Source organism: Perca flavescens, chromosome 2, assembly GCF_004354835.1.
Source record: "Perca flavescens isolate YP-PL-M2 chromosome 2, PFLA_1.0, whole genome shotgun sequence".
Taxonomy (NCBI): domain Eukaryota; kingdom Metazoa; phylum Chordata; class Actinopteri; order Perciformes; family Percidae; genus Perca; species Perca flavescens.
In genome coordinates, this window is record NC_041332.1 from 32,194,740 (window position 1) to 32,217,430 (window position 22,691).

At 42.2% G+C, this 22,691-nt stretch overlaps 1 protein-coding gene across 4 annotated transcripts in view; it reads right to left on the bottom strand.

The window, feature by feature from the left end:
* Nucleotides 1–7,066: 7,066 nt before the first annotated feature.
* The window catches only part of rgs12b (regulator of G protein signaling 12b), a 44,237-nt gene continuing 28,612 nt past the window's right edge, over nt 7,067–22,691 (bottom strand). For 3 of the 4 annotated variants that reach the window (XM_028597726.1, XM_028597734.1, XM_028597743.1), the window contains exons 6-19: nt 20,735–20,756; nt 13,280–13,449; nt 12,977–13,069; nt 12,630–12,773; nt 11,425–11,607; nt 11,032–11,182; nt 10,800–10,894; nt 10,335–10,547; nt 10,132–10,205; nt 9,858–9,984; nt 9,660–9,756; nt 9,462–9,532; nt 8,258–8,429; nt 7,067–7,844 (exon numbers count right to left, since the gene is read on the bottom strand). In XM_028597726.1, coding sequence (XP_028453527.1) covers nt 7,225–7,844; nt 8,258–8,429; nt 9,462–9,532; nt 9,660–9,756; nt 9,858–9,984; nt 10,132–10,205; nt 10,335–10,547; nt 10,800–10,894; nt 11,032–11,182; nt 11,425–11,607; nt 12,630–12,773; nt 12,977–13,069; nt 13,280–13,449; nt 20,735–20,756 — 2,232 coding nt within the window. In that variant the 3' untranslated portion in view covers nt 7,067–7,224. The remainder of the gene's footprint in view (nt 7,845–8,257; nt 8,430–9,461; nt 9,533–9,659; nt 9,757–9,857; nt 9,985–10,131; nt 10,206–10,334; nt 10,548–10,799; nt 10,895–11,031; nt 11,183–11,424; nt 11,608–12,629; nt 12,774–12,976; nt 13,070–13,279; nt 13,450–20,734; nt 20,757–22,691) is intronic. The other variant, XM_028597752.1, reaches the window with a different exon arrangement.

The following is a 22,691-nucleotide window of genomic DNA, read 5'->3' on the forward strand; positions in this document are numbered from 1 at the left end:
CACATCCTGAGGGCAAAAGTGGAATAGAGCAGTCCTGCTGGTTTTACTGATTCCCTGTTGTCTCAGAGGTCCATTGTGATATAAATCCTTGGGTTGCTCTAAGGCACTTGACTCAGGACTGGATGTTGTTCAGGCGGTATTACCTCCAGGGCCTCTGTAAGTTCAGGGGCAATTATTCCTGGACTAACAGGAGAATGTAATCAACTAGCTGGTGCCAGGAACACTTATCTCAGAATCTTGCCGTTACTATGTTATCCAAAGAAATGCAGACAGTTGACAATGTTTCAGGGTTCCCTTTTCAAAATGTCCATATTTAAGTTGTAATGCAGGTGGTTGACATACTGAGTTTGTGAAAACAAGATGTATAAGGTCTTCTGTGGCTCTGGAGGAGTTTGGTCAAGACTGAGAAAATAACACTGATGATGTCATCATGGCAGGGAGGGCCTAATGCAAGACACTGTTAAGTTGCATTATGGGAAACGTATGTTCCAACATGAGGACTGAAAGAATATTTCAGCTTCTGCTGCTTCGAGTTTGCCTGTTTGCAAGTCTTCCAACTTCATGGAAAAGCAATACTAAATCCTTGAAGTGCCACTTTAATTTACAGATTTACAACCTACAGAACCAAAAAGCTATTGGTGTTACAAGTAGGCTATTCTCCTGCATGGGCACAACGGTCTTCAGCTAGGCCAGGAAGTGCTTTTCTGTGTCCCAATTCTTTGCTACACACTCTGTATAGGAATTCTGTAGATGTGGTTTTCGTAGTTAATATAGGCTACAACATATTAATAAAGTTATCTTTCAAAATCTGAGCAGACATCAATCAGCTTGTGACTTTGTAATGCCTTCACAACTTGATTGCTAAATAAGATTTAATGTTTTTTTTTTGAGGGGTGGGGGGGGGTTCTGAGGTGTTCCGTGTAATGGGCATTTTCAACTAAATATGCATTATCTTTCATAAGGCAAAATGTTTTGTTTGTAATAATAGCTGTGAAACTAAGTGGAGTGGAGTAAAAAGTACAATATTTTCCTCTGAAATGTAATGGAGTAAGAGTACAAAGTAGCATTCAATGAAAAGTAAAGTCCAAAACAAGTCCCTCAAAATTGCACAGTAACTTGTGTGAACACATTACTTTCCACCCCTGCACAGTACAGTTAGAAGGATGTAGTATGGAACTGGGACACAGCATTAGATTAATCTCAGCCTGTTATCTTCTAACAGCAGCCCTCCGTGTACAGTCTGGGAGCAGCAGGTCAGTTGTCACCGAGCCCTTTGCCTCAACTTGAAAGCTAGACAGATGTTCCAGCTGCTGCAGACACAATCAGTGTGGTCAGAGTCACATAGACGACGTCAGCGGGCCAGGCACTCTGTGAAGCAGCTAAACATCAGGCTACTCAAACAAAGGTTGCTTTCCATTTACTCCGGTCTATCTGCCCCTTGCCCTCACTCTGCTCCAACGGTCTCTTGGCTTTGACCATAGAGGGCAAGTCTGAAGTCTGATACACTGCCGACCTCATCCTGCTGCCACGGCAATGCAGCTCCAAGGCCACACCCTCCCACTTCCTGTCCAGCTCTGAACCCTGGGGGCCCCTTAGGTCTCGGGACCCTTGGCCAGTTTGCCTGCTGTCTTCTGGGATAGTAGTCCCGATTTCGTCCAAATCCAAGGCTCGTTTTGGGGTTGAGTGGTTAGAGCGGGATGAAGGTGACTTTGATTTACGACGCGAGCGAAGAGGAGGCCGTGGTGGAGGAATAGGAGGAGAAGGAGAGGGAGGGATGGGCTTGGAAGATGTTTTTCTGCTGGGCATTTTGAAACCTCCTCCTCCTCCTCCTCCTCCTCCTCCTCCTCCTCCTCTTTCCCTGTCCCTCCATCTGTTTCTGTCTTTACCTGAGGAAGAAGAGGCTGCTTTAAAAAGAGAGAAGACAAAACAAACCAAACAGGAGACAAAAGAAATGACAAAGCACTCACCAGCACTGCAAACCATACACATGCCAGCAACACGCACAGAAAACACAAAATATGAGCAAAATGTTCTGCATTGGTGGGAAAGGTCTGTGGTGCTGGAAGAAGTCAAATTACAAAAGAAAAACACCATACTATGACTAAAGCTACAGGATATGTTTATCCCTCTGTATGTGAAGAAGAGAGAGAAATTAAGATTATTTACATTCTTTCAAATTCAAATGAAATATTACAGCCAAGACCCTCCAGTAGCCAAATCGATACCAGAAGCGGAATACTCAGAAGACAATTTAACAGAAAGCCAACTACTAAGGATACAAAATTATAAAAATAGTAAAAAGAATAAAAAAAATGATTAGGAGGAATAAAGAGATAATAAAATGCGACATCACATACTTAAAATATTTTTTTTAAGAAGTGTAATTTTTTTTTTTTTAAATGACTGTATGAATGCCACTGTCGTTCGGCCCAATGCTATCCAGACTGAAGTATCTGTTGGATCGATTGGCTTGAAATTAGGCTCGATTATAATTATGTTTAGAAGTCAGAGAGACTAAATCTGTTCAGATTACAGATCATCTACAGTCTGTTGTTAATTAAAAACAGCAACAGATCACATGTAGAGAATTTTGACAGCTACTCTGTCATAATAAAATCAACTGGAGACTGTAGGAGCTGATATATGGGTCTGATAAAATTTTATTAAATCGGAATCGAACCACGTGTTTGTGTCACTTCCTGTTCAGCCTGAATGCTGCTGGAATCAGCTTGAAAACTGTCCGACTTGAGAGCGGACTTTTGTCACCGCCCCCGGCTGCCGCCGCCTGCTCTCGTCTACTTTACAGGCGAGGCGCAGTTCATCTCGAACGAGCCTAGTATCTTCAGACAGGATGACCTGTAATAACGTAATACGTAATCCTCCTCAGCTCTTAATTTGTTTATTGCTAATTAGCACATGCTAGCATGCCAAGCTAAAATAACAACAAAAACACTCTAAACTAACTAGAAAACGTGGTTAACATCGTGTAACGTCACTAACATCAGCATGTTAGCAGGCTGTTGTTAGCATTTAGCTCAAAGCCTCGCTGGGCGCAAGTGACCTCACAACATGGCTGTAGGGGAATGTACAGTATACAGTAGTACAAAATCGTCCTACTTACCAACTGCAAGTAAGATGAATTGTTACAAGAGTTCAAAAATGCCTTCTTTTTTTTAAGCTTTAAAACAGAGGTAGCCTACGAATAAACATCTCAAAGACGCTACACACCCTCGGTCTACAGGTGTTTCCACTTATTGCCTGATGAGACCTCTGTGTGGGCGCAGTTGGTTGACATCTCCATCACTTCTGTGTTAGCGTTGTAGGGACAAATTAACCTTTTACATTCTATACCTTTATTTTTGATTAAATACACCTGCGTGGGTGTGCAGAGCAATACTGAGTGTGCCATAAAAGTGCAACTGTAGGCCTACTATTTTATTTCTCACTCTTATATATAGTTAAGTACAAAATATTTCAAGTGGAAATAGAATATATATATATATATATATATATTTATATATTATATAGGCTATTTATATTTATATATTTAGCTCAGTTTAGAAAATGTTCTATTTCCTTCTCTTTCAACCCCTGTTCCTCTCTTTCCACCATTGTCTATGTTCCTTCTCTTACCAGCAGATGGACCCATTTGAGATGAGAAGCGCTGCTGATGCACTTAAAAGGCAATTATTTTGTTGGCCAGTGGACAATGGAACGGTCGTAGCAAGAGCCTGTGAATCGAAGCACCAATGCCAAAACTCATACAACAGCTTCTGCTAACCAGGTTTTCCCATGCAATTACAGCAACAATTAACTCTGTGGGTCCTTCGGCATGAAAACAAGAATCAGACCGAGAGATTGGTTTATGGTGAAGAACTCTCAGCACTTCCTTGATATTCAAGTTATGATTTTCAACAAGATTTGACTAAATTGTGTTTAACCAAGTTAATGTTATGGTCTACATAAAAGGAGACAACTTCCACTATCCACTGTCCTAATCTAGATACAGATCCTTGTTTTTTTCCCCTTTCCTATTTATTTTCCCCGACAGTCGTCTGGTGAACACTTAAAAAATCCCACAGAGGTGGCCAGGTTGGATCAGTGGGTAGAGCAGGAGGACATATACTGAGAAGTTTATGCCTCGACACAGAGGTCCAAGGTTTGAACCTGACCTGTGATAATTTCCTGTGTGTCTTCCCCCTTCTCTCCCATTTTTTCACCTAGCTATCCTGTCAAAATTAAAGGCGGAAAAGCCCCCAAAAATAATCTTAAAAAAAACAACAAAATCCCACAGACTAATACATCAAGTCATACATGAACTTAAGTTTTTTTTGAGTGTCTGAGTGTGTGGAAAGTGAGAGGGAACAAAGTCGAAAAAGGCAAATATATTTCTCCCCTCTGTTTCTGCACGGACATGTTTTTTTTAATTATCTGGCCCATTAAATATAGTTGCTGCTGTCGCAGACACAACTAACACCGACACAGATCTAGCCGCTCCGTGTTGGTAGGTGAGCACGAGCATGTCTAGTGAAGTGAAAATGAGTATCTGTGTGTGTGTGAGTGAGAGAGAGGAGGAGGAAGAAACAGAAGCTAGTTTTGTTTGTGGGCTACCAAAGAGGCCAGCATGACAAAGCTTGACTAACAAGGCATTGAGCCGAGGGGAACCCATGCATAGCTAATAGCCCAGTCCCCCCAAAAGGCTTTGTACACTGAAACAAAAGCCCAGTCCACACACACACACACACACACACACACACACACACACACACACACACACACACACACACACACACACACACACACACACACACACACACACACACACACACACACACACACACACACGAGGAGGCAATAGAGAGAGATGGAGAGGAATATTAAGTGAGATAGGATAGAGATTGTACAGAGGGAGTGAGGTGGTCAGAGGAAAAAAAAATAAAGTGAAGAATCTCTTAGCTGGTCATTTGAACTAGGATAGCTGTTGGTCAATTTCAGAATAAGACATTTAAGGTCTGATAACCATGAGATAAATTAAATATAGCTATTTAAAACTATTGCAAGGCAACTAGTAACTAAAGCTGTCAGATATGTTTTAGTTCCCTCTGGAACGTAGTGGAGAAAAAGTAAAAAGTATAACACAAAATGGGAATACCGGTTCTGAAGTACAGTTTTGAGGTTCTTGAACTTTGCTCTGCGTAACAAGTTAGTTTCATTTCACCATTGGTTATGCCCATGGTGTTTGACATTACAAATCAGCATATGAAGATGCATATAAATACTTAGATGAAAACATGCATGTAATGCCTGATACCAGCTCTGCGCCTCCATGCACAGAACAAATTATGGGGCACACACATACACAACACTCATAACAGATGAAGTGAGGAGAATAAATCGGATATTATTGAAAGACTTAGGAAAAGGAAGGAGGCCGCTCACATGAGGCTCTGCAGAGAGTTCAACCTCTAAAACATTTATTTGATCTATTTACAGACAGTACAGTCAACTGAAAAGAAGAGACAATAATTGATTTCTGTTGTGACACAACCGAAGAAACAACATGGCTGCATTGCAGTTCAACAATGACTACAGCGATAAGGTGATTTCACAAAGTTGACTATATACAAATTAATACTTTTAACTGATAGATTGTAAAAATGAAAAAGACGTGGGATAACTTAATCACTTCTTGAGAATATAGTACAGGATAAAGTAAGTGAAACCTTTAAATAGTGAAACGGTTTGACTTGTTAGTCCAAATTTGTCCAGCTTAAACCCTGCAGGGAAAGACAGTTTGGAACACTGTTGGATGGCTAGACTGTGGAAAAACAGATGCTGATGTAGTGCAAAGAGGAAAAATGGGGCATGAAAAACTGGTCATGTACAGTCAGTGCAGACGCTTCTGGATCATTTGGTCAGAGGGCGAGATGGCATGTGTGCGCACTCGCTGCGGTCTTTTTTTTTTAAGAGTGACACGAGAAAGGCCTGGGGTAAGAGAACGGTGGTGGAAACACAGAATGTACTGTGCTCGAGTCGAAAAAAGAACAGCTGAGCAAATGTGCGTGTTCATGGTACTGTAGCATGTGTATGTATTTATGGGGTCAGACCAGCCGTGTCAGCATGCAGTGTGCTCAAAAGCATGTAATAAATTGAAAATATATAGGTCACTTAGATGTACAGTAATGTAGCCTCCATACCACTGTGGATTCTGAACAGCTAGTGTTTTTTTAGAAAATATATCAATTGTTTTCTCAACCTATGGCAGCTCAACCACCTGTACCAAACAGACATTTTGACATGTTAAAAAAAGCAAAGAGAAAATTTTTTTTTTTTAAAATGGGTAAAGATGTGTGAAGTCTTGTTTGTAATTGGCTAAAGTGCATTGTTAGATTCTGTACACTAGAAGGGGTTGGGGGAGGAGGAGGGAGTTTGGCACTGTTCATCACCAACTCAAGCTTACGTCTACAGAAAAAAATCCATGATCCACTCAAAAGTTCACACAGCTATAAACCACGCAGGGAAATGTCTGGACAAGCCTATGCATCCATTTTTCCTCTCTTCATGTGTCTGATCTAGTTTATCTTAAGGCCGACTTATAGTCTTTGCTGAGCACAAGGTAGAGCATATATATATATATATATATATATATATATATATATATATATATATATATATATATATTTATATATATATATATATATCTTAAGGCCGACTTATAGTCTTTGCTGAGCACAAGGTAGAGCATACATATATACATACATATATATATATATATATATATATATATATATATATATATATATATATATATATATATATATATATATATATATATATATATATATATATATATATATATATATATATATATATATATATATATATATATATATATATATATATATATATATATATATATACATACATACATATATACATATCATATAATAACTCACTATATCCATTGTTTGACTAAATTAACACTCATTTCTACTATATAATGTAGTAAAAGCTCAGTCTTTTACATTGCTTACTGTATTTTACACTTCTGGAATTAAATGTTCTGTAGTTTTGGAAAGGGATTTATGAAATAAAGGGAGGAGATCTGGATGCATTCTGGGCCGAGTGTGACCAATGAGGAACTTCAAACTGACTTTATCGGGTCTCCAGTCCCGCTCACAGTTAGGTGAAGGAAGAGGTGAAAGTTCAAAAAGTATTTAGAGTTCACACAGGGGAAGTACCTGAGCTAGGCCGACCATCCTGTGCTTGTTGTTGGGGTCGGGGGTGGGGTTTGCACTGTAGGGCAGAGGGAGTGACGTAGTTGAGGCTGGGGCTGTTAATGTCCCCCTCTCCCACGAGAGTTAAATCAGACAGCGTGTCCTCCTCCAGCATCTGGACCGATTCTCCCCTGCCAGAGTCCTGAAGGAGACCACGCTGGCCACTCTGGGACGGGTGGATGGGGGAGATGGTGCCAGGAAACGGAGGAGGTGGTTGGGCTTTCCTCCCCCCTCCACTCTCAGTTCCCAGTGCAGAGTCCAAGCTCTGGGACTGATGGCTCGAGTTGAGCAAGTGGTTGCCGCTGCCGCCGCCGCCTCCTCCTCCCCTGTCGTTGCTGTTCGCCTTATTGCCCCGGCGACCGCTGCTAGGGAAGCTGCCGTTGTTGGGGTTACGGGAATAAGGGGTGGAGCAACTGGGCTCAGGGCCGTAGGGAGGAGGCGCAGCCTGGTTGGTTGCCACTGGTGACAGGCGCAGAAAGTCTGGGAGCTGCAGGTCGCTTTTGTTTAGCAGGCCTCGCTGGTCGTCTGCTCGGTTGCTCTGAGCTTTGGATATGAGGTCGAAGAACTCTGCAGGCAGGCACGCACGCACACACACACACACACACACACACACACACACACACACACACACAAACAGATGTACAGACACACATAGGCACATGCACACACACACACACGCACACATATAAATGAATAATCCCCCATAATAACATCTTTAAAAACAGTAAAACACATTCATTGTAATTCAGAAAAACATGCAGCAAAGGGTATGTATCAATCAGTTAGACAAGTCAAAGCTACATTCAGTGTGAGCAGAGGTGACTGGGGTACATGTAGCTAGCTAGCTTTGAAAGCATTTGGTGCTGCTTCTGCAATACTCCAGACAGGCAAAAGGGTTAGTGTGATCACAGCAACCAAGCTACAGAAACAAAGGGGAGAGAGAGAGAGAGAGGGAGAGAGGGAGGTCGTTCAGTCTTTACCTTCAGCTTCGTCTACATTAATCTTTTTCTGTTTTCTTTTCTCCGGAGCCTTATGGTGAGAGACAGAGTGGTTGGGTAAGGGCTGGCTGCTTGTGTCAGGGCTGGGCCCAGTCTTGCCGTTTTCCCCATGGGGGTGGGCTGAACCGGCTTTCCCTGATGGCCTGTCCTCCCCCTGAGGGCCACAAGGAGAGCGGAGCGGGGCATTAGAGCCCTGGTAAGTCATGATGGCGCAAGTACGGGCACAAGTAATGACAACATGTAGGGACCAGTGCTACTGATGGTGAGGAGGGTAACTAATTGTAAAATGAGAACAATCTAATGGGGGGTTGGGGGCACACGTTTCAACGATGCTGGTCAAATAAGTGGGATCAAAATAAGTATGATAATGAATTTGTTGGTTTTGTGTAATTACAATAATCAATATAACTGTAGTAAAACTTTATATCTACAATAATTTCTAATTGAAAGACAGGTGGAATGTTCCATTCAGACAACCACAAGGCTTAACATTGTGTGTACTAAGCATCACCAACATGTAGGCTTACACACAACACCACAGGGACCGACTTTCTTCTACTTAAAGCCACACTACTGCCTCTCAAGTGAGAAAACCTTTTTTTTTTTTTTTTTTTTTTTTTTTTTTTTTAAAAATCAACCAAGAAAGCATGAATGACCATTACAGATGGTCATGAACCAGGTTAAAGCCCCAATAAAAACAAGAAATCCCACACAGCATTCTGAAGTGCTACTGCCACCACCAACTAAGTTCTTTCCAGGTGCACAGAGGAGGTCTTTGAGGTTCTGAGACCCAGCAAACGCTCTGCGATGCTGGGCTACCGTCACCCGAACACTGGGTTTGTTATGGAAGAAAGAGAACCAGCAAACCAGAGAGAAAAGTCGACGATGCATTCGGCCACAGGCAGACCACAATAACGGAACATTAGGAACCTTGAGAGTGTGACAGGGCTCTCGGCCCCCACAGCAACAGAGTCACACACAGGCGGAATGCTGCCAGAGACACACATCATACACCTGCGCACATTTTTTTTTACATATTGCAAAACAGACATGGGTGATTGAAGACAGCAAGAGAGACACTTAGTAGCGTGACATTATCAAAGAGGAAGAGGAGACATTCGGTGGGTTATGGAACATTCCAGGGTGAGAAGAAAACGGGAAAATAAGAAGCTGTGGGAGATCTTACTGTTGTCGATTGGTTTCTGCTTGTTGACGCAGGGACGAGGTTCTTAGAGGGAGCTACTTTCTGTTTGTCTGCTGAATGAAGGGAACATACAGATGCAAAATTGAGACAATACATGTACTAGTTTTTTGTTCAGTATGTTGCGATTGAGAGACAGCAGATTACATTTTTATTAACAGCAACTGCATGTGTGTTTCTTACCTTTTCCAGGAGTGTTTTCTGCAATATCTAATACTACTCGCAGCCCGTCCAGGTTGGATATAGGAAGACCTAGATCTAATGGCTCCAACTCCCCACTCTGCATCACACACACACACGATATGAGTTTGACATCATCACATACAGTGCCTGTTTGCCCATTTCTTTCTGTCTATCTACAGGCAGCCAGAATTGACTTACAATGCGTGCCACCAAGTCAGCAAGGTGCAGGCCATATTTGGCCACCACAGGCCTGAGGACCTCAGTCACTGGCTTAGTGGGCTTTGCTTTTAGGCCTACCGAACGGTTAATAGGGACCAGGTCGAGTCTGGAAAAGAAAAAAAGAAACCGTTTCTGTAGCAGCAATATGAGTGTTGATCATGGTTTCAAGGCCGGCACGTACACTCAGGTGTACTCCTACAGTATTATTGGTTTGAAATGTTTGAACGCTTATCATCACCGCATATTACTGTACCTGAAGAGAGTGCGTTTTTCTAGTCGGAGATCCCGAGAGCACAATGTCATACAGTCTTGGTCTAAAACAAGTGGCTGAGAGAGTGAGACAGAGAACAAGAGAGAAGTCATCATGAAATCATTGTCTAAACCTTAAGTGGGATCACTGACTTCTAAATAAAGCAGCAATTATATTAATAATTTGTACTTGTAATCATCGTTTACCTTCTCCCCTCCGACCAGGAAGAGGTCTATAGCTGCCAGGTTGATGCAGAGCTTCTCACAGAGACCAAGCAGCAGGTCCCTGATAGACACTCCGGCCCTCAGTGGCACAGAGCAACATGAGCCATTGGGCAAGCTAATGTTACACTGCCTCAAGGGGGCGCTGCCCCCTCCGCGCTCTGTTGACACTGATACTGCGCCACGGGAAACATCACCCTGAGGGAAGAAAACAGAGACAGACACAGGGAGGGGGAGAGGAGATAGTGAGAGGAGGGTTAAAAAAAATAAGAGAGACAATGGAAATGGAGGTTGAGAGGAGGAAAATCAGACATTATTTTACTATTGTCAATTAAGCAGATAAATTGAGAGGAAGAGGGTGAAGATAACGATGCTCCGTGCTGAAATGAATGTCTATGTGCCCATTATTGTCCAAACTAATTATATGGTGAGGTCTCTTTCCAGACTGACCTCGTTCCTCCCTGACCCTGACGTCCCCAGCTCCAGACTGGCTCCTGAAGACAGCGAACCCTGGGATTCTCGGCGACCATTGCTGCCAGAGAAATCTGTAAAGGAATACACTCATCATTAGCGTCTAGAAGAAAGACAAACGAGGGGATAATTCCAAATCTCTGTATCCCCCGTAAAAAACTATCCCTCCACTTTAAATAAAAACATTTTGAAGACGTTTAAAACTACTGACTGTAGTTAAAGTCAGCCAGCTCTCGTTTCTTCGGGCCTTTGCCGAAGCTCCTGTTGCGAGACCAGGAGAAAAACATGCCTTTCTTCCGGTCTCCTGAATCATCTCGACTGTCCTCATTTAAAGATCTGCCCGACTTGCTCTTTTTGTCCTCCTATTAGATACAAACAAAATAAATGAAGAGGGGTAGACACAGGTGCGAACACACAGATAGACACCCACCAAAGGATGAATGAAAGCCCAGTGGAGAACTCCAACAGAAATACATACAGACTAACCAGATGCCACGATTGACCTTTTTCCCAATGTTTCTGTGTATTCTGATAATAATACTGTTGATACTGTGACGAGACACAGCCAAGTGGAAGTGTTTGTGGAGGCTTTGCATTGTGTTACCTTCTTGGGTGTGGAGAGATTGGAGCGGTCGGAGCCTGTGGTGCTGTGTTTGGAGGTGGGGCTGCTGGGGATGTGGTAAGGGTCAGGTAGGGGCCTCCCCTCCACCTCCGCCAGCATGCACTCCTGGTACAGCAGAGACTTAAGGAAACGCGTGTAGCTGTCGAACTTCATCAGGTTGAAGATCTAAAGGCGTGAAAAGGAAGGAAAGTTGTAATCAGTAGGCAATACTGAAAGCAGAAAGCAATGACAGCATACAAAAAGGAGGGTAGGAAAAAGCAAAACTAGAAAGGAAAGGGGGATGAAGCGCAAGAAGAGAGGATGGAAAAACATGCAATGGCAAAAGGATCGAAACAAAAAGGAAAAAAGACAGAATGAAAGGAGGAAGGGAGAAAGGAAGTCGATTCGAGAGGAAGTAAAAGTCTAATATCCCACGAGCAGCCCTTTGGCGTTGCTCATGTTCAAAAATGACTACGGGCATACAAATGAATTTGATTTCTTGAAATCCTAAAACCACGAGGTTATAAAAAATAAGTTGTGTCTGTCCCTTAATTTCAGCAAGACAATGCTAAGCCACATTCTGCATGTGTTACAACAGCGTGGCTTCGTAGTAAAAGAGTGTGGGTACCAGGCTGGTGTGCCTCCAGTCCAGACCTGTCTCCCAATGAAAATGTGTGGCGCATTATGAAGCGCAAAATATGTGTGTATCAATGTGTGTATGCATACGTCCACACGCGTGTATAAGTTTGACCCAAAATCTTAACGAGCCCAGGGGTATTTTGGAAAAGTTGATCTCAAGCTTTGATATGTGTGCATGTGCGTGTGCGTGTTAGTGTGTGTGTGTGTCTGTCTTTGGGTGTGCATGTTTGATGTGTAAAAATAAAGGAGGTTATGGTGAGGATATCCTTCTCGCCTCGTGACTCTCATCAGAGTTTGAACATCCGGAGTCCCCCCACCCCCCACAACATGGGGACATGTAAGAAGCCATTCACATCCATGATACTAGAAAGCAGGCAAATATGAATAGTTGATCTTATGTTGTGTTTTCAATAGAGGTCTGTTCTGTTTTGATTCAGTTTTATGAGTAATAATACATGTGTTCTTCAGGGAAAGCCTCTTTTCATCCCCCCCCTCTCTCCCCCCCGCCCCCGTGCTTCCTGTGATTTCGATAAGTAACTTCTTGAATTGGTGGTCAATGTATACGCTACCTGCAGTTGCTGCTCCTTGAACATGTCAGGTCGGGGGGCGTTGAGTATGTCGTCAGCGAGCTGGGCTTGACTATCTATGTTGACCGGTGTTGTGGCTTTACTGGACAGGAAGCTGTTGTAGATCTCCCTGGCACGCTGAGAGAGCTGGAGAAGGTGGGAGAGTCAGGAAGAGTGAGCGGCAGAAGGGGACATGGTGGGTGGAGGAAAGGATGAGGTATGGGTAAAAAAAACAAAAAACAGTAATAGACACAGTAATAAAAGAAGATGAGGAATGAAGAGAGCTGTTTAAGACGTTAACATTTCCCCTCATTATCGGGGTGTAAATGGATGTCTTGAATGTCTGTTACCTGCTTCTTGTCATTCTCAGGGACGTGGCTGAAGAACTCACAAGCCTGCCAGAAGAGGATATTCTCCTCGCTGAACTCTTTCTTCAGGAACTCCTGAAACACGGGAATTAAATGCGGATCAAAAATAAGCACAAATCAGGCAAACTAATATACACAGAAAGCCAGAAGACCCAGAAAACCCACCCGACAGAAGCAAATCTGATCAGCTTTTAACTTTGCAACATCAGAAAGGTTTGCTTAAAGTCCCTTTTTATCTGTTATGTGATCATGCTGGCCAACACCTGCCAAGTGCTGCTATAGTACCGAGAAGTAGCGGACTCCCACGGGGTCCTGCAGCAGTCTCTCGAAGCAGACAGCCCAGCTGGCCACTCTCCTCTCAGTGTGGCGCCGGTGGCTCTGAACGCTGGGCAGGCTGGCATTACTGTTCAGACTGTTGTCGCTGCTGCAGCCCTGCAGCTCCACGCTGTTAAGTTCTGTACAACATGGAGATACACACACACAACATCAAAATAGTTGAAGTGATGGTGACTTTAGTATGGCTGAGAATCTCTGGGTTCCCCCCATTGTGATTTCATTAAGGCTGCAATAATTAAAATTTAATTTTTTATGCTTCTAGAGTTCCATACTTTTTTTTTTTACTCTATGTGCACATTCACAACAGCATGAGCACTGTGTGGTCTGGTCTGGGATGGGTGATATGGTTAAAATCAAATAGTAATATTCCCTGTTTGTTGTTTTGTTTTCCTCTGTGTGCATGGCTTTACCTGAAGGCAGCACTATCAGCAGCACAGTGTGGCCCATAGCGATGATAAGGCCCGAGTAGCAGCCCGTCCAGTGAAAACTCTCTACCCACACATGTCACTTCTGTGGTTTTCTGTTGCTTCGTCTTTTGCTTTGCTTTTCGCTTAACAAACCTACAGCACACTTTCACTCACACAATCCCTGCAGTACGTACCAATATCACAGATTTGATCTAACCATTCATTTCAACTGTGTGTGTGTGTGTGTGTGTGTGTGTGTGTGTGTGTGTGTGTGTGAGAGTGTGTGTTTCGGGCCACTGAGTGTGTTAATTAACATACAGATATTCTTCTTCCCTTTGCTGCATGTCATTCCCTACCCCCCCCTTTCACATCTTCCGCTGTCCTGCATAATAAAGGCCATGAAAATGATTGATACCTGATGACTGAGGTAGCCTACTGTATATGATGCAGCCAGACGTATACCAGGCGACCAATCTCAATGCCTGTTCTAGATGGATTTTGAATTAAACTAATGCCTGTTTTCTGAACGAGGGCGCTTCATCAATGGTTTTGTTTTGAAGGAGGAAGTTACTTTAGAACAAAAGCATACAGTGCTGGACTCAGTCGAGACCAACTAGAATATATGGCGAGTCCAATGCCGACTCCGAGACAAGTCAGAGTCCAAGACGAGTCCGAGACAACAGAAAAGCGCCTCAAGTCCGGACTAAAGTACTACAGCCCTGATTACAGCAGACACTAGTGAACTACTGTAGTTGTAGACAAGAGAATTGTGTAAAATAACACGTCACAATACAATACATCAATACATTGAAAAATAACGCAATTACACTATTGTTTATTACTGCAACAGATGTATCCCTGCAGCTTCAGGCTGTTCAGTTCGGTTCTGTTGAAAGTATGTTGACAACATGCTCCACTGCACACATCATCCTTGTGTAGTACTTAGTTTTCACAGACTAGTTGATTTAATATTGAACAACTCCCGACAGTACAGTATTTGCCTAATACTTTGAACACTGTAGCTACTCATGAAGCGCCATTTTAACAATCCATTTAAGGAGTTTTGTGCATGGACGCTTCATCGTTCTGTGAGCTGATTATTTTTCCCACCACTAGACCTCAGTATGTCTGTGTTCCTAATGTTTGGACAGACTTGCAAAGGCACAAGCTGAGAATACCCAGAATAACAGAGCTTCAGGCCTGGTGAACTGGAAGTGGGATGCTCAGTTGAGATAAAACTAAATACAAGAACAGCCAGAGGGAAGGCATCACCAGTCAGGTGCCTGAGACGACGCACGTCCTTTAAATAAACTGAAAGACCAGCATGCTGCCCAGTAAGTCATGTGTGATTTCAGACTTTGAAACTTAGCTATTAATGAATAATCCCAGTGTGATTTCCAGTTTTGCACATTTTCCACCGGTTTCATGTTATCAATGAAAGTTTTGATACTGAGGATTAAGTTATTTCAAACCGTTGAGCTCATTCACTCTCATTCGGTTTCAAACTGCATAGTAAACGACTCCTACGACTTCTGCTTCAGTCATTAATTGAAATATATTGCTGTGAATGAGATGTGAACATTAATCAATCTATCTATTGTCTTAACCACTTATCCTATTCAGTGCCACAGAGGCAGGAGACACAGGGCAACACTATCACAACAGTAATGTCTGGCTATAAACAACAAGAAAGGAGTCTCAGACACCATTGCATATTAAAGCACAAGAGATGAAATATTCCCAAATGTTCCTCTTCAAAATAAAAATTCAGTTAATGGTAAATGTTTTCCCATATCCTTCCCTAAAAAACAGACAAGCCAAACAAGTAAAATGCTTGCTTAAAATACAAGTATAGTCTGCAAAATAGAAAATAAATAGAGCTTGATATACACAGTTAGAGAACAAGAGAGAGAGAGAGAGAGAGAGAGAGAGAGAATTTATGCCACCTTCATTACTAAAATAAAATGGAAATATTCAAAGAGGAAGGTTTTAAAGGCCCTGAAAACAATAAATTTTATAGAGAAATACTTAAGATTTAAAACCAAGCTTCCAGGGGCTTTAAGTAAGATTACTGAATACTACAATACAATTAAGTAGATTTTTCCCAGACGGTACATTAAGCTAAGCATGCAAAAGGAAATCAGCCACTAAGATAGAGATTACTGTGTAAATGCAAAGCACAGTGACAGAATTCTCACAATTAGGTCCACAGACAGCATCACTCCTAACTCTGTATTACTTCTAAAGCTTACATTCAATTCACTTGCTTTTGTAATGAAGACGGAGAAAAGAAACCGCAGAGAAAAGTTACAACACTTAACACCATTCAATATCTTTTTTGAACACAACAAGTTACAAAACCATTTATTTAACAAACCATCTGCATCTTGTGATCACGGGGGCTCCTTTTAAACTTGGCAATCCTTAAAATAACTCTAGTAACTGAACTAAAGCTAAACTAATACTCAACATCAAAGCCTCTGCTGTCAAAATGACTGATTTATTGCTCCTCTGTGCCTCAAATCTACATTTTCTTTAGTTGGAGAAGAAGTATTTGAGGCACCAGCTGTATCCTCACCTGGGTAGAGCTGGTAGGAGCCTGTGTGGTGCCAGCGGGGCATGTAGCGAATCCTGAGGGGTAACCAAGCCCCTCCATCCATACTCCCCCTATCAGGGCCCCTTGCAAACTCAAACACACCAAGTGGAAAACACTGTCCAAGACGAGGCACACACACGCACAGCTGACAACATCACAGGAAGGAAGTGCAAGAGAGAGGGAAAACAGGGAGAGAAGAAGAAGGAGAGAGAGAGAGGCTGTTGGTGGTGGCAAGCAACCTGGCTGACAACCTGAGAGATCGCAAAGAGAGTCAGGTCACAAAAGGCATGCACACACACACAGACACACACACAGACACACACACACACACACACACACACACACACACACACATTCTGTGAGCTTACAGGTAGCAGCTAGGTAAGTGATACAAGCACACACAGGCCTTGAGATGATGAATAATTCAGAGGCGAGGGAGGACGGAACTAAAAACGCCGGAGCAAAAGCGCATTCATGTGCTCAAAAGGCACACGCACCTGCATGAACACTCACTCACTCACTCACTCACTCACTCACTCACTCACTCACTCACTCTCACACACACTCACACACTCACACACTCACACACACACACACTCACACACACACACACACACACACATACATACAAAAACTGCAGTATTGATGAGGAGCTTGGTTAATGGAAGGCCACTACTGAGACTAATGAGGCCTGCAGGAAGTCCCCATGCTGCTATGCACACACACAAACTGACAGATTAAAAGAACAAGGAATAATATTTGTCAACCTATTCTTGTCTTGACTTTTCTAATAGATAACAATAAATAAAAATGTGTGAGATGGATTCGCAATAAGGCCAATGCAGAATGTAATATAATACTGCTATAGGCCTTAAAAATGACTCTGCGGGTCTAATTGCTATAATCAACATCAACTATACTTCTTAAAATAAATCATTTGCTCTGAAAATACACATTATTGTGAGCGGTTTCCTGGTGTCAACATTAACAAGTGGTGTCTACACTGAACTATGGATACATTATCATGTTAAACTCAGTGATTGATTTCATTAGTTTTCGATTAGTGTACAAAAACGACTATGAAACGGAATAACTTTAAATTGTATTAAACATGAAAATGTAGTGTGTAGCTTTATTATTGCTGACAGGAAGAAAAAAACAACCTTTTTAAAAGAACTAGTATTCATGAAATTGCAAAATCTGAGTCACAACCAGCCACTTGAGAGTTTAAAATTCAAATGACACCAGTGTTTCCTCTAGGATTTTTTTTTAGCAGTGGGGGCAGACCTGTCGCCCCCCCACCCCCCCAAAAAAAATACAATCCTGCTGGTACCTGACTTTTCCTAAAATAGTCTGTATTTTCATTTAAAATAGGTTGTATATACTGTACATTACACAAAAGGCAAAGAAAATCCAATCACTTTTACCTATTTTGGCCATACTGTCACACTGACCGCTCGGATTTTCGCGGTTTTGTTTTTAATCTTTTGCGTGGTTGAAGATGCATCTTGGTTGTTTAGTAATAATCAGAGAAACGTAACTAGCGGTCTCGAGTAACAAGTTTGGGCAATGCATCACCGATGGGCCGAAGGCAAAGCCAGATTCGGTAACGTAGGCGACAGCGTGGATGGTTCTGAATCAGAAGAAAAGCACCGGGCGATCGCTCTGTGAAAGGCGCGGTACACGTAGACGGTAGCTGTCTACGTGTTCATATAACTTTATACATGCTACAACTGGCTGGAATCATTGCACATATCCTCTCCAAGGAGTGCACCAGCTGTAAAATGTCCCGGAGGAAGTTCATGCAGCAACTGGCAAAGTAGCTGAGAGCGGAGTTTATGGAGGGAAAAAAGGGAAGCGGCGCACGGTCCGAGCAGCGCTGCGCACCGCAGCAGACACCAAATCGGAGGCAGTGCCAAGTTAGGTTAGGTTATAAATGTTCAATTAACATACTTTTAATTGTTATTTGGCTGTGAATTATTTTGAATGAATTTCCCCCAATATGTTTCATGAATGTATGAAATAGGGTGACCAGACGTCCCAAAAAATTCGGGACAGTCCCGAAATCCAAGCAGTTGTCCCGAATCCTGAATCCTGCCTTAATTGTCCCGAAAGTATTTATTTATTTATTTTTTGACTCTCGAGTAGTTCTAGTCTGATAGAACATTAAAAACTGTCCATGGTGATTGAGTCGTCCTGCAGCCAGCTCCCATCGGCTGCTCATTGGCAGCAAGTTGCAACGCAAATTTTCATTCATTCATTTTTGAAATGGAGGCTCAGGCTGGTGTCCCGGGACCCGATCAAGATCAACACGTAGCTAAAAAGCAAAAACGTCTCTGCAGGTACGGGGAGGACTGGGTAGGAAATACCCCTGGATTACTGCAAATTTCCGCGATGCAAACAAAGCGTTTTGCAATGTATGTAGGAAGGAGTTTGGTGTTTCACACGGGGGGGGGTCCGACTTCAGCCTCCATGCTAGCAGCAAACTACATATAGGCACGTATAGCCACGCTTTCCAAAAAACAATTCTTCATCTTGTTTAACAACTTTAATGAAACCTAGATTTTTTTTAATGGTATATGTTTTTTTGACTCTCAAGTAGTTATAGTCTGATAGAACATTAAGAAGACCAATACCAACGCTATTCTCCGTCGACGTGCTCTTTACAATCACTGCTGATAGACGGCTTTTTTTATATATATTTCTGATACCGTGGCGGGAGAAATCTAACCATGGCGGACCGCCACTTGCCAATCAACATAGAGAAAACACTGGACACAGTAATTAATGGCAGCTTTAGAGGACTTTCATTGTAAAGCAGCCAGTGGTGGAATAATATTTTGATCGTTTACTGAAGGAAAAGTAGCAACACCACAGTGTTTACAAGTAAAGATCCTGCATTTACATTTTTTTAGTATTAGCATTAAAATATACATAAAGTTCTAAAAGCAAACGTACTCATGCAGAATGGCCCATTTCAGATTAGTATATATTACATTACTGGATTATAATTATTGATGCATTGATGTGTAAGAATCTCTAATTGCAACTGGTAAAGAGAACTGTGTACAAATCTTACCCTCTTTTACTAGTGTTAATCTTTTTATCTTTGATTATGATTTTCAAGTGTCCCACAGAATTGTTAAGTAGGCAAAGAAGTCATTAATTCCAATTTTTCAATATTACTATTTATCCACCGGGGGTCTCGCTGCCCTGATAAGAGTAGCAGGCCCCATGCTGGATACTCCATTAAAAGATCCCTTGTGCTTACTGTTTAGTAGTAATAGATTCTTCATTCATTTTAGACATTTGCAGAATGTACTTTATCCCTTTTACACTAAAAGAAAGGGACACATTTGGAGGTTATGAGGTTATTATGCAATGGTTTTACTGGTCTGGCCCACTTGAGATCAAATTGGTGCTGTATGTGGCCCATTACTAAAATGAGTTTGACACCCCTGTCCTATACCATCATACTCCCTACATCACATGTACATAACGGTGCAAGGAGAGAGAGAGAGAGAGAGAGCTTTGCTCTTCACTCACAAACAACACGTCCTCCTTTCCACAAACACGTGGTGTGAAGAAGTGGCCAGACAGAAAGACTACGTTGGAGCTGATTGTAAACATGTCTTCCATGCATTCTATACCCTTTTGTCTTGTTTCTCACCTCCTTCTCTTCCTCCTTTTATCTCCCATCTGCCATGCATTGTCTTTCATGTGCATTTGTGAGGCGTTAAAGCACCATTAGAAGTCTCCTAAATCAGAGACCTTTTGTTATTGTTAGCACATGCTAATTGCAAGCATGACAACAAGAGTTCACTTAAACGAACACAGAGAAAATGCCTGAAAGGTTTGACGTGCTAATTAAAAGTACAGACCCAACAGAATACAAATGTATTTTGGTAATGAACTTTCAAACTATCGTATTCGATTCCCAATGCTGTTTCACAAACCTGAGTAGAAATTAGTAGGGTGAATGCAAAACCGCTCATTTATCCTTTCATTGCAGGCCGAAGAGCACAGTGTTCTGTATCTCAGGTCCTGTCCATAATTTGACTCAAGTTGTTGTTGTAATGTTTACAAATGTGGGCCAATCTTTAGGTTACAGCCTGCCAACCTCAGCACAGCGGTAAAAGGTAGGGCAGACGTTGAGCAGGTGAAACCAGAATGAGTAAAAGCAGCCACATATTAATGAGGTGTCCACAATGGACATGGCCATAAGCCTTCACTTTAGAAGAGGACAACTGGCCCAACACAATAAGCCATTTACTTCATCCCATTAAATGCTACTTAAAGTAGATCACAACTGAAGGATGAGGGAAGCCAATTCGATAAGCCAATTAGAGAGTCATAGATTAAAAACAGGTATTCAAATGTTGTAAAGAAGTATCTACTCACCTCCATCGGAGACTGCGGCGGACTGTAAAGAAGCACAGAGAGACATGGATTAGCAGATTCCCTCATCACACAGATGACACATAGTCATACAAGCTCACACAATGCATGTGGGCTAAAAGGCAGCTGCCCGGGCATGCACTTTTGGCCACATGCAGACACAAACACAGAATGACTGTTTTTCTCACAGAACCTGGCTCATTATCATAACACGCTTTCACATCATGACATAGTCAGGTTAGCGCCCACACTCATTGTCTTGTGTGTGGGTGGAATCATCTCTGAACTGGCTGTGCTTGCTCTGCAAGAAAGCCTCCTAAGAGGGGTGGGGCTTACTGTATGTGTGTGTGTGTGTGTGTGTGTGTGTGTGTGTGTGTGTGTGTGTGTGTGTGTGTGTGTGTGTGTGTGTGTGTGTGTGTGTGTAAATTTTAGGCCTACCTGCCCCCGCTTTTTACAGTGAAGTGTGACGTTTGCGTGCATATCTCATGATCACCAATTACAGATAAAGTTATCAAACATGTATCTAATATAATCCCACACAACAGACAAAGATGACTATACAGACACATATTCAAACCAAACTTACTTGAGTCTCTCACACACACACACACACACACACACACACACACACACACACACACACACACACACACACACACACACACACACACACACACACACACACACACACACACACACACACACACACACACACACACACACACACACACAATGCAGTGATTTTTATCCCAGACATGCTGAGCTAGGATGAGATTATTTGACACAGACATCAGTAATGTAGCCAACTCTGGAACATAGTTGAAACACTCTGTGACTCAGAAAGAGCAAAAGGAGAGGAGTAGACAAAAGAGAAAATGGGAAAAGAGACAGAGAGAGAGAGACATGAGGGTGGTACGCACCAATTAAAGACAGACGTGTTTGTTAAAGACAGAATACCGAACTCGCATCAGATCTCTGGTTAAATAATCCACACTGACTGGCTTTAAAATTACTCATATGATGGCATATTTGCTGGTTCTGAACATAGACCCTGCAGTTGTCATAAAGGGAGAGCTATAAAGACCAAAACCGTTTTTTTTTTATATTATTATTATTATTATAAACCATTTATGTGTACCAGGCATGTTTATTTCTGCCGTAAAGTTTGCTGTCTATTGACTCCCTTTCGGAGGCAGCCTCAGGTGGCCATTCGAGGCACTCCCGCGTTGGCTTCATTTTTTGAGCCCGGGAGGTTGCCCGCTTGAGGGGTTCTGAACGTCTTTTCAATGTGACATTTGCATTTGGAAATTTGAATGCTCTCTATATTACTCAGCACAGACACATGGGAGTCTCCTGGATGACTTGACTTGTTTCTATGGGGTTATCTTCTGGTCATCAGTTAGAAATGTTTCAACTGAGAAATCAAGTAGTTTCTCCCAAGTTGAATGACAATTGATGGTCGCTGGCAATTGCAATGCAGACATTTATTAAGACTTTTAGCAATTTTGGAACACTTTGTTGTAACATTGTATATTATATTTGAACTAAACACTGAGCAGCATTTGCACAGCTGTTTATGACATGGCGTGCGCACACACACACACACACACACACACACACACACACACACACACACACACACACACACACCCTGCCTTTACCCACAGAGTGAAAGCAGACTTTAATACAGAGGGATCACAGCTACTACCTTGAGTTAATTCCATCACTATGCATGGGGAACCAGTATATAGTTGCAGTTACTTCACTCAGAGAATTTACATGAATTTAAGTAACCCAGTTACGGTCAGCTTTTTGCAGTAACCTGATTAATTAAACGTCATTTACGAAAGAAGCCCAGTATATAAGTAAAGCATTAGAGGGCTGGAAAAGCCTAATTTCCCAGCCATGTAGATATACTGTACTGAAATGCATTTCTAATGCAGTTTCTACAAGAACACAT